The 13,269-nt window shown below is 40.6% G+C and overlaps 1 protein-coding gene across 19 annotated transcripts in view; it reads right to left on the reverse strand.

The window, feature by feature from the left end:
- The window catches only part of DST (dystonin), a 748,258-nt gene that overhangs the window by 441,886 nt on the left and 293,103 nt on the right, over positions 1 to 13,269 (reverse strand). For 14 of the 19 annotated variants that reach the window (XM_068281416.1, XM_068281402.1, XM_068281422.1 and 11 more), the window contains one exon: positions 12,815 to 12,850. The exons of the other annotated variants lie outside the window; for them this stretch is intronic. In XM_068281416.1, coding sequence (XP_068137517.1) covers positions 12,815 to 12,850 — 36 coding nt within the window. The remainder of the gene's footprint in view (positions 1 to 12,814; positions 12,851 to 13,269) is intronic. 19 annotated transcript variants of the gene reach the window in all.

Here is a 13,269-nt window from a genome sequence, read left to right on the forward strand (position 1 = left end):
CACCAGTCTGCCGGATTCTGTCCCGGAAATTTGAAAGGAAGGGGAGGGGTTCCTCCAATAAATATAAAATATTTTATATTTGTCATCATGCAGCTGAAAAAATGCTGCTATTTATTATTATAATTTAGAAAATAGATTTTATTTCTGAAATCTTGTATATTTGGGTCCACTTTAATAATGATGCAGAAATGTGTTGGAAACTTTAACTGGAAGGCCTATTTAGAAAAACATACACATACATACATTAATTTAATGTATTTAAGACACAGAGGAACTGAAATCCAGAATGTATTAACAGATGACAATGGGTAGGAGCTGTAAAATAATAAGGCAAAACAAAACAAGCAGGCAAGCAAGCACAAGGACAAGCATAACACAGTAATTGTAACATGGCAATAAGCTACTGTATCTATAAAACTACAAGAAAATGAAGAAGACTGGGAACATTTAGTTCTTATTGGTTACCCCAAGTTGATTAAAAGCTATTCCTACCAAGTTAAATAAAAAGTTATTAATACTTCATATCTGTGTAAACAATAAGGCTGCTTCTGCTTCCCTTATTCCCCCTTTTTTGACTCCTTTTTCTGTTTTCTTTTCTTTGTAGTCCAATTACAAGAAGGTTGGAGGCCTTTTTGCATATGTGCTACAACAAGACATTTATATTTGAATGTGTAAGGTTTCTATATAGAGGCTTTTCTTGTTGTTTCTATATAGATGACTGACATACAGGATACTTAGTAGGATTATTAGAGAAGACTAAACAGTATTGACAGTCAATGCTTGATAAGTAGGTTGTAGAACATTATGTATTCATGTTTTGATGCTTGCCTAATAGACCATTCCCACTGTATGTTTATTTGGCTTTGACAATGGCATACAGACTCCTTTGTCTTCTCTGTTGCATTGTAATATGTTTGACAACTCTATAGTTGTATTTGGTTTGGAAAATGAATGAATTACTTTGTTTAAAACAACAGAAACAAGAACAATATGGTTGTTGGCTCCCATTTATGTGACTATAATACACCATCATGCACTGGGGCCAAGAAGGAATTTACTTTCCCATGACAAAAAATAGGCCACAGGTTTGCTTTGCATTCATCTAGAGCGAGCAACTGGAACAGAACAATGAGGATGAACTTTATGGACAAGTCTTTTTTTTTTTTTTTTACTGTATTAATAAGGAATCGGAGGAGCTATGCAAGTTTGCATTAGTTTTCATCTATCATGCAGTACATGACATTTCTGGCTTATGCCCTTCCTCAGATTCCTCATCCTATGTAACGTGTATTTCTCCTAGATGTCTTATTTCACATTAAATTATTGAGGAAGTGTACTGCAGTATGAATAAATGTCATTTTATTTCCATTTACTTGGCTCCAGAATGCTGAATGCGTGGAAACTGAACCTGATGGGGCTCCCGTTTATAAATATTTCTGGCCATACAAAATGTCCTAATTAAGAACAATTGTTAAAAGTAAAGATCAACCACCAGGGGGCAGAAAGCCTTAGCTTCACAGCATGTGCCATGAATTTCATGCTTGATCTGTTAGAGAAATTCTAGTCACACCTACATATTGAAGGAGTGTAATACAATCTCTCGCCCCCCTCCACACCTAGTTCTTGTAAAACTGGGTTAAGTAAGCAGGTGACTATTTCTTCTACTTGTCTTAGATGTGAGTTGCTAAAGCAACAGTAAGAGAAACTAAGCGTGTCAGTCATTACAAGCAGAAGATTCACATTTATAAGGGAGGACAACACACTCTGCAGATAAACTGTATACTCATCAGTGCTTCACTGCAGTAATCTTGAAGTGAAATTCTATTTTTGTAAAAAAAAAAAAAAATCTAACAAATCAGTGCTTTAGAAATATTTTTTTTGCAATTAAGGTCATCAATAATCTTTCCATTTCAGAATGCAGCCAGCTATGACTTTGTTAAGATGACAGTGGGGGAAGAGTATAGGTAAACTACGGTACACACATTAACTTACTGTCACCTCAGGGGATTGGAACGCAATCTCTCATGTGGAGGTTTGGGGCCTGATGCTGTAGAGATGCATTGCTACTCTCCAGGCTAGTGACGCGTTCTGTGTCTTTGGGCAATGGATAACAGGCGGTGCAGGAGAGAGCGGGAGGGGTAAGGAGAGAGAACAATGGAGCTGGATGGGGTTCAGGCAAGATGATGCAGCATGATGCACTGGGGAAGGTCGGGGGCTGCTGCCCACACACTGCCCACACACTGGAGAATGATTTAGGCTTCTTGTACACTGCAAGCGATTCCGATTCAGATTCCGCTTTTTAATCAGTTTTTACATCCGATTCAGATTCCGATTTGCAGTTTTCTCCCTTCACACTGCAAATCGGAATCTGAATCGGATGTAAAAACTGATTAAAAAGCGGAATCTGAATCGGAATCACTTGCAGTGTACAAGAGGCCTTAAGGTGTGTAGGAGGCTTAAAGGACAACTGAAGCAAAGGGAATATGTAGGCTGCCATATTTATTACCCTTTAAAGTGAACCTTAACCCTGAAAGAAAAAAAAAAAGCGCTTCACTTACCTGGAGCTTCCCCAAGCCCCCTGCAGGCGTTCTGTGCCCTCACAGCTCCTCAAGTTTCCTCCGGTCCTCCACGGTGGCTTAGTTTCATTTTCGTCCAAATGTCAGTCAGCCCCCGGCAACGCGTCCTCTTCTTCGCCTTCCCCGCCGACAAGTGCAGGTAAGTGAAACTTGAGGTTTACTTTAAGCAATACCGGTTGCCCAGCTGTGCTACTGAACCTCTGCCTCTAATATTTTTAGCCATATACCCTGGACAAGCATGCAGCAGATTAGGTGTTTCTGACATTGTCAGATCTGACAGGATTAGCTGCATGCTTGTTTCTGGTGTGATTTAGGCACTACTGCAGTCAAATAGGAAGTTGGAAGCCACCGGGATACTGGTATTGTTAAAAAGGAAATTAATATGGCAGCCCGCATATCCTTCTCTTCAGTTGTCCTTTTAGCAACACCACTTTAAAATCAGATTTTTATGCTACATCTTGGGGCAGCAGGACTTCTTCATCCTACCAGTGCAGGGAATACTGGAGCAAAAATGGGGAAGTAGTGCGTCTCAGAGGGACCAGAATTCTTGATCAAGGCATCTGCAACCAAGACAACATTTTTCTCAATTAAAGCTCAGTCCATCCGGCAACCATTTATTTAGAAGTAGTCCAATATCTTTATTATGCGAAAATTAAATAATGCAGTTTTATTCACTAATCCTCTGTATCAATACCTTTCTTACCTATTTCTCCCTTTTGTGGTGCTAAAACAGCTTTGACCTGTTGAGGCAAGGACTTTAGCGATAGTCTTACCCAGTCACCAAGCTATCACAATTTGACCATAGTCAAAATCACTCAGTTGCTTACACTTGCCGGTATTTCCTCCATGCAGCACAATAACTTCAAAAATTAAGTATGCATTGCTGCCTCACCTACAGTAGCTCACCTCTTTACAGGTGCTACAGTAACAAGCCAATCAATGGCTTTCATTTCCCCATTCATTGATTTTAATGCTGTGGCTGATTAATGTATACTCCTGCATGTCATCGGTACGCATGTGCTTCCTTTGACATGACAAGACAAGACAAATAACATTTATATTGCGCTTTTCTCCTTGCGGACTCAAAGCGCCAGAGCAGAGCAGCAGCCACTAGGGCGCGCTCTATTGGCCGTAGCAGTGTTAGGGAGACTTGCCTAAGGTCTCCTACTGAATTAGTGCTGGCTTACTAAACAGGCAGAGCCGAGATTCGAACCCTGGTCTCCTGTGTCAGAGGCAGAGCCCTTAACCATTACACCATCAGCCACCATCACATTAACTGTGACCCAAAACTTACACTGACCATATAAAGGTGGCCACACAGCACACAATAAAATGATCCGATTTTACGGCAATTCGATAAATATGATCAGATCTCCCCCAAAAAAATCTAAAGCTTTTTTTTTTTCATTCGACTGAAAAATTTGATCTGGAATTATGAACATTCAATTTTTCTAAAGATTGTATGGTGTGTGTTAGATTGTCAATTTATTCATATACATACCCTAGCAATTTTCTCAGAGTTTCCAATAATTTTTATCATAATTGGGAAAAAACTGAACATAGGCGAGTGGTACATTGGTCATAATTTTGAAATGTTACAATCAGTCAGAAAAATTGATTGCAATTCTTGAATTAAATTAAACAGATATTTACAAAAATTGCATGGTGTGTGGCCACCTTAACACGTGCTGCGTGAACACAGCTTTCCATGAACCAGTTTGGGATCCAGTCTGTTTTAGTAAAGTATAGCTGGCTGCTGAAATGGAAATGTAATTTGAATTACTGTACATTAAATTACACATATGCATGGCACTTTATTTCACACATTTATTTCTTTTAACAAAAACGTAATCGTTCTTTAAAAGAGAAAAATGCATAAAGCCATAGAATGGGAGAAAAAAAAAAGCTGGTGAAAGCACAAGGGAGCCAACATACTGTATAATCAGCATTTTCCTTGGGTGAAGAACAGCTCTTTGTCATTCGATACCAACTTATCAGAAGTAAATGTACGGTGGAAACGTAACAGTTCTTACACAAAGTAACCATGTTACTTTCACAGGAAAGCTTTTCCAACAACCATGTAACAGTGGAAACTAGGGCCTCTGTGGTGAGCATAAGCTGCACAGGATTTTGTGCTATGCTGATATTCTTAATTGAGCCACATGCTGTGGTGTGACAGGTTAACTTCAAAGGGCATTCTATTAAACATTTTTCTCTTAAAAGGTGTGGTAAAGCTCTGTAGAAGCAACAGTACTGTCCGGCATGCAGGTTACAGAGCAGTGAAGCTAAACCTGCTCATCAGGTAAATATTACACATCTAACATACAGCATGAGGCATAGAAAAGCTGCTTCCATGAGAACTTAGCTTTGCAAAAAATGAAATGAATGATGAAGGTAAATGTGAGGAATTCAGTTACAATGAGTATACATGATGTGAGGGCAGTTGATCTAGTCTAACTGCTAGGACAACAAAGCAAAGGTAACATGATCTATGCTTTCCAGGAAAGCCCTTCTACCACTCAAGTTTCTTGTTATTATACACAGTCTTCCAATTACTATTGTGGTATACCAGTAAATCAAAAGCAGGAAATATATTAAGATTGCAGTCAGTAGATACGGATAGCATTAGTGTAGTACAGTTAGTGGATAGGATAGCACTAGTATAGTTTTGTTTTACTGCAATCACTAGTTTAACTTCATCTCAAAAGTTAAGAATTGCAGAATCTAGTTAAAGTAAACCTGAAGTGAATATAAACTGATGAGATAAACAAGACAGTAGAGTACCATTTATCCTGAACTCAACTAACCAGCTGTGTCAACCAACTAGAACAAAATGCTGGCAGTACTCACACTGGTGAAGGCCAACTTCTTAGTCTGTTTGTGGGCTCTGCTGCACTTAAACAGCTCCCCCAAGGTTAATATGCTTCCAATTACTGTATTTTACCATTTAATACAGAGTTCATGGTGTACATACAGAGTGGGATGGTGTACTGTATTAACTAGGCCTATTTTTAACATTGAGTCTCAAGAAACCAGAAAAATCAGTACGCTATTGTTCCAAGCTCAATCACCACAAGCCCCTACATCTCACAGCTCACCTGCACGCTGTGTGAAAGATCACCGTCGGGAACTAATGCAGCTAGTGGAGGTGACGTTCCTAAGGACGGGAAAGAGAAGGAAGTGCTGCCACTTGCTTCCCAACCAGAAGATTACGGCTGAGCAGAGCGGGGGGTACAGGGGTGCTGGAGGGGAAGGATGGTGCTGTGACACCATAAACCAGTTCAGGGGTACTTTAAAGTTCCCTGCTAATCTCCGCCCCCAGGACTTGACGCCAATCGGCGTTAGGCAGTCCAGGGGAAGCGACTCTGTGGCTGCCGATCGGCATTAGGTGGTCGCAGAGTGGTTAATGATATTGTGTAATTTTACCGCTTCTATGTAATATGAGGGACTGCCTTAAGTATATGTTCCAAATAGATTCACTCTGTTCACCCCTCTAATACAAAGATTTGGTAAGATTGTACAATCAAGATTGCACCATTCATGGGCAACATTAAGTCTTATGCTGGGAATACACTGCTCGATTCTGAGCAATTTAGATGGCTCGACAGATAATTTCCGACACATCCAATCTCCCGCCCGATCGTTTCGCCGCTTAATTCTGCATTGAACACAATGGAAAAAGATAAGAAAAGTGAGCGGAAGAGAATCGCCTGCGGAATCGAGCGGGGAATTGATCGAGTGGGAGAATAGAGCGGCAAAATTGAGCGGTGTATTCCCATCATTAACATACAGGTTGTGTTGAACACCTCAGCTCCTGCTCTCACATGAAGAAGTGTATAAATTGTGGATGTTGATGGAAGAGTAGTACATCTATGACCCAGTTAATCTTCTTAGTGTGGGGTCTCTGTGCAGTTGGCTGCACCAATCATTACTCAGAAGCCAAAAAGGAGGGCTTCACAAAGAAGGGCAAGGCTTATGGCACCGGTACTCCAGGACACTGATAAAATGTTGGATCTATGATTACAGGCAACGGCATTCATTTATCATGAATTTCCCCAACAAGTCCATACACCAGTAATAGTCGGACACACACTTGACTTTACTCCTTCCCAATTGTATCCAAAACATATCAGTTTAAACTCACATAAGCAGAATGGCAAGTACACATTTATGAAACACATGCTACAAAGTGAGAGGAATATGGAGGCTGACATACTTATTTCCTGCAATTCAGTTTGCCTAGCTGTCCTGCTGATCCTCTGCCTTTAATACTGTGTTATTCTTGTATATGTATTATTATTATTGATTTATAAATCGGCAACCTATTCTATGGTGCTGTACAAAGTAAGAAACAAACTTTGGGTATATAATAATACAGACAATGGTGTAAACTAATACTGTATACAAAATACAGAATTAGTAATTACAGTAACAAAAGTAACATGATGAATAAAATGTGAATGAAATTAAAAAACACAACAGGGTGAGTGAGACCTGCCCTTGAGAACTTACAACATAAAGGAATGGGAGGGAACAAGAGGTGGGTTAGTATACAGTATTCACAGCCATAGATCCTGAACAAACATGCTCTGCCTAAAGTATGACTGTTTGTTTCAGGTATGTTAAGGTGGCCACTAACAATTTAATTTACTGAACAATTGTTTGCAAACGATTCTTCGTATGAATGATCGTAAATGGGACCACTAATGGGCAAAAGTCTCCTAACCAACACAATCAGATTAATTAAATGAATCCGATTTTTGTATCGATTTCATTATTCAGATCGGATTGTTTAAGAGATTTTTGTCCATTAGTAGTCCCAAACAATCATTTACGATTGTTCATACGAAGAATCGTTTGTAAACAATTGTTCAGGAAATTGTAATGTCAGTGGGCACCTTAACCATTTAAAGATCGCTCCACGTCAAGTGGCGTGGACGCGGCAGCAGCCCCAGGACTGCCTAATGCCGATCAGAGTAAGGTCCTGGGAGCGGTGATTGCAGGAGATTGCGTGCGCATATCCACTCTGATGACTCTGCGCCACCTTCAGCGGCAGTCGCTGCTGGGAGAATGTTAGATGGCGAAACCGCCATCTTTTATCACTGTACAACGCTGCGATCTAAGGCAGCGCTGTACTGGGGACAGCCATGTGACACAGCTATCCCCCTGGGGCACAGGAGAGCAATCAGCTCTCATTTGCTGAAGCCTGTGACAGCCGATCGCTGTCATAGACTGGCTAGGGGGAGGGAGGGAGAGGGTATTCTAAAAATAAAAAAAACAGTTAATGTATTACAAAAATAATAATAAATATTTATAAAAAAATAAACAAACACTCCTGGGAGTCATCACAGCCTACCAACAGAAATCTCTGTTGGTGGGCAGAAAAGGGTGTAGCGGGAGTCACTTGTGTGCTGAGTTGTTGGTACCACGATGAATAAGGACATGCATAGGTCACACACAGAGACGTATGTGGATCCAGCATGAACAGACCTCTGTGCTTGCCTGCAGCGAGGCCTTAAAGCTGCAGTGGCCTAATTACCAAAAAAATGGCCTGGTCTTTAGGGGGGTTTAACACTGCGGTCCTCAAGTGGTTAAATCAGACATTACTTCAGCTAAAGAGATCAGAAAGACTGCCAGGCAACTGGTACCCAGCACTACCATACAGTTGTCTTCACTGTGACCCTTCTGTGCATATTTCTGCAGTGAATGGCTTCCAGACCAGCCTTCCCATATTACATATCTTACATAACATATCTTTGCATTATCCAGGCTCAATTTTTAATAATTTTTAACCAGCATTAATTGCCCTTAACTATTGTCCTTAAGAAGGCACAGAGTGCAAAGTTTTCTATGAGATTCATAATAAAGTATAGGATACATGGTTGACAAACACTGACCGAGAATGGCTGCTGCTAGTGATCTCCTCTAGGTGGCAGCATAGTATACAGCATAATATAGTCTACAAAACTGCACGATCATATTATGATGGTACACAAATGGGATTTTTCCTTCTTGTGCAGATACACTATGTAATAGTGGACAGTGGTTACGGAATTGGTTTGTAGTAAACTGTATACCTGTATTCTACTCAAAAACTACACAAAATACATATTATTTGCCAATGGATACAAGTCACGTGTATAATGATTACTATGCACAGTTTGTGAATCTAAAAACAATCTGTGTGCCTAAAATATTCACAAACGAATCTCTACTCAGTAACTGCTCTTACATTGAAGTCTTACCTGCCTGGGATTCTTAGTTTCCTATCACTTAATTGCATTTGCAAACTTTTTAAATGAAACCTGTCCCACGGCAAAACTACTAAAGGTAAAACAGAGGTATGATCATGCAGGATTTGCATACCTCTTTCCATCGTCAGTTCCTCTACTCATTCTCCCTGGCTAGTCAAACTTTTAGACAGGAAGAGGAAGGCTTGACAATATCTTGTCTAAAAATTTGACTTTAGCAGAAAGTCAGAATATTTCAGGAGTGATTATTGGTACCACGATGAATAAGGACATGCACAGGTCACACACAGAGAGGTACTGTATGTGGATCCAGCATAAAACAGACCTTTGTGCTTGCCTTGGCTCAGCCTAGCTTCGACTCAGGTATCCTTTAACATCAGACCAAAGGACCCTAATGAGACTTGCGGTGTCTGAGGTAATTGTTACTGACTGATTTTCTCTTCTGTTTAGCCATTTAGCTTTTGTCAGTTTACGCTAATGCCGTATTTTAATTGTAGTTCTGGATACAGTTGTGAAGGATTAACATTTCTGTGATTATTACTGCGCCTGGAAATTTTGGAGAGCTTCCATCATACTTCTTGTCTCAGTTACAGAACCTACCCCTTGCTCCCATTACTGAGCAACCAGAACTGGAAGTGGCGTGGGAACACAAGATGTCAATTTCAATTTCTACATATGTGCAATCTGAAACAATTTCTCTATTTCTTGTCCTGGTATTAACGTCACAAAAATGAAGAATTACATCCTCTTTTTCAACAAATGTAATGTCTTAATCACTGTTTATGTTACATGTTGCTTTGTGGACATATTTTGTATTTGTATTTTTTACCCTGTAAGCTCCGGCTTACAGGATGAAAAACCCAAAAATGACTGTGCCCATCTTGTGGCCAAAAAGTAAAACTACATCTACATGCGTTTTTTTTTTTAAATATACACAATCAATTACATTTAAAATTACCTGTTTACCTACCCACTCAAAAAAACCCAAATAATTTTTTTAATTAAAAAAAAATACAATTAAAAACAAACAAACAACATAAATAGTTATCTAAGGGTCTGAACTTTTTTTTAATATGCATGTCAAGAGAGTATATTACTATAATGTTTTAAATTACAGGTAGTCCATGGTTAACGAACGAGATAGGGACTGTAGGTTTGTTCTTAACCTAAATCTGTTCTTAAGTCGGAACATTGTGTCATCTTTGTCCCCTGTACCTCCTCTGTGCCCCCCCCCCCCCCCCCAGTGCCTCCAGTGTACCCCTCTGTGTCACCTCTGCCCTTTGTACTAGTTTACACAAGTTTAAAAGCCATTTTTTCTTTGATTTTTTTAAAGTACAATTTGAATTTTTTTTTTTATTATTTTACTTGTTCCCATGGAAACAGAGAATACATGCCGTTCGTATTGGCGAGTCGTTCGTAAGTCGGGCTTTAATCGGGGACTACATGTATAAGCTTGTAAATAGTGATGGGTGCAAATGGGTGCAAATTGAAAAAATGCACCATTATTTCCAAATAAAATATTGATGCCATACATTGTTATAGGGACATAATTTAAATGGTGTAATACCCGGGAAAAATGGGCAAATAAAATACGTGGGTTTTAATTACGGTAGCAAGTATTATTTTTATGCTATAATGGCTGAAACCTGAGAAATAATTATTTTTTCTTAACCTCCTTGCCGGTTATCCCGAGCTCAGCTCGGGGTAACCTGCGCAGGAGGATTTCTCAAGCCCCGCTGGGCCGATTTGCATAATTTTTTGTTTCCTACATGCAGCTAACACTTTGCTAGCTGCGTGTAGTACGCGGATCGCCGCCGCTACCCGCCGATTCGCCGCTACCCGCCGCGCCGAGCCGCCTCCCCCCAGACCCCTGCGCAGCCTGGCCAATCAGGGCCAGGCAGCGCTGAGGGGTGGATCGGGATTCCCTATGACGTCCCGACGTCGGTGACGTCATCCCACCCCGTCGCCATGGCGACCGGGGAAGCCCAGCAGGAAATTCCGTTCTGAACGGGATTTCCTGCTTACTCCGATCGCCGGAAGCGATCGGAGTGGCTGCAGAGCTGCCGCTGCTCAGCGGCTATCATGTAGCGAGCCCTGGGCAGGCTACATGATTTAAAAAAAAAAAAAAAGTGCTGCGCTACCTCCTTGCCGGGGGAATTAGACCGGCAAGGAGGTTAATATTCCCGTTAAAATGCATTTAGAAAAAATAATTCTTAGCAAAATGTACAACCCAAAGAAAGCCTAATTGGTGGTGGAAAAGACAAGATATAGATCATTTCAGTGTGATAAGTAATGATAAAGTTATTGGCAAATGAATAGGAGGTTAAAGTTGCTCGGATGTATAAGGTGAAATAACACTGTAGGCTTAAAGAGACTCTGAAGCGACTTTAAAAACAGCTTTTTACCTTATATTCTACATGGGCACGTTTGCCCCTGCTAAAACGCTGCTATCCCGCGGTAGAACGAGGGGTCTTTACCCCCCAAATCCCCCCCTGCAAAATCCATGACCAACTTGGTCATAGTTTTTGCTGCTCATGGAGGCAGAGCTTTTGGCTGTAGCCCGGCCTCCATGCGCGTCTATCAGTGGCGAATCTCCGCCTCTCCCCCGCCCCTCTCAGTGAAGGAAGACTGAGAAGGGCGGGGAGAGGCGCCGATCAGCGCTGATTGACGCGCATGGAGGCAGGGCTACAGCCATTAGCTCTGCCTCAACACGAAGCGCTCCCCGGGCACCACGGAGGGGATTTGGGGGGTAAAGACCCTTCGTTATGCTGCGGGATAGCGGCGTTTTAGCAGGGGCAACCATGCCCCTGTTGAATATAAGGTAAATCTCGCTTCAGAGTCTCTTTAAGTGGTTAAACAGAACATTGTTTTTTGTTTAACCCACCATACATTACTGAATCAGCATTTAGATCAGCTAAGCGCTCAATGTCTGACTGATAGAAAATGCTTGCCTGCATAACGCCTATCACACTTGGTAATACATCAGATGTCAGTAGATGTGATAGTTTGATTTAGTATACCATCAATAGGAAACATTGATCTGATTAGGTGTGGCTTTTCCCAATCGATCTTCAATTGGCAAAGCTATTACACACTGATCAAGAAACTATTGAAAGACTGTAGATTTTCATTTGAGTTTAGAATGTTATTAAATCTAACATGTAATGTATTCAAAATGTTTAATATCAGAGTTTAAGCTAGGCACACACCATGCAACTTTTCTAATAGGCCAGATGTTAGATTTAATCAGGAAAATCTGTATTTTACAAAAAGAGAAGGCTCCCTCAATCAATATGCGTTCACTTTATCAAACATTTATCAGGAAAGGCTATTCTTTACCTGAGTGCAGCAGCTGTGGGTGGGAGCAGTATGCTAGTGACTGCTGCATTAGTGTTCTACTGAATTGAGCAGTATCTGCTTCTAAAGATCAATCGTTTACCTCATCACATAGTGTATGTCTAGCTATAGATAGTTAATCTGACAGGATTTACTGTTAGAGCTTCATATTTAGAGTGAAGATTTTCTAGATTCAATGGCCGTCATGGTGGCATAGTGGATAGTTCGCTCCCCTGGGTTTCTGATGCAAATCCCAGCCAGGGTACTATTTGCACAGAGTTTGGATATCCGTTTCTGCATCTGGTTCTAACCACTTTAAACACTGTGCAACACTAAACTATTTTCCTTGAGTTGGGCTTAACATACGCTGTAACACACTATAAAAAGAGTTACATGCATAAAAGCTGGATCTGGGTGAACTCTACACAATCACAAGAAATTTCATGTAAAGTAAGCATGGTTGAACGCTGACTGTTGACATTGTTAGCACTGTGTGTTTTAGTGACCTGTGAATATACTTATGAAAAAAACAGTGCCACTCACTGCAAACCTAAACAGAAATTAGTACTGTTATGGGGGCGGACCTACCCCCTTATCCTCATCCTCCACATCCTCATGCTCCTCAAATTCACATGCGTCTGATGAACTCACCAACCGTAACGTCTTCAAAAAATCTCGCTCCCTTGGCTAATGAACACAACAGACAGAAAGAGAAGGCAAAGCAGAGACACAAGACAGACCACAAATGAAAAGAAGAGTATGAAAAGAGCATAATGAAGAAGAAGAAGAATACAAGGCAAGGGAAGAAATGATCACTACTAAACAATGATTCTTTGGGGAATTCTTTGGAGTGTTGGAGCCTGACGGGTAGATTGCATAATACAGAAAAAGAACACAGACTTCTCACTTTGTGGCATGCCAGCTATAAGAAAATTACAGAACAGCTAGCATTCTCTTGCTCTAATTAGCATACAGTCATCGATGTATATAGAAAACATTATATGAAAATAATTCTCTGTGCTCCTGCTCATACATTCATGGAAAACAGATCTATTTGACATCATCCTGTACATATATAAATCAGATGCCCCCTCTGGACTAGCATT

Source organism: Hyperolius riggenbachi, chromosome 4 (assembly GCF_040937935.1).
Source record: "Hyperolius riggenbachi isolate aHypRig1 chromosome 4, aHypRig1.pri, whole genome shotgun sequence".
NCBI classification, from domain to species: domain Eukaryota; kingdom Metazoa; phylum Chordata; class Amphibia; order Anura; family Hyperoliidae; genus Hyperolius; species Hyperolius riggenbachi.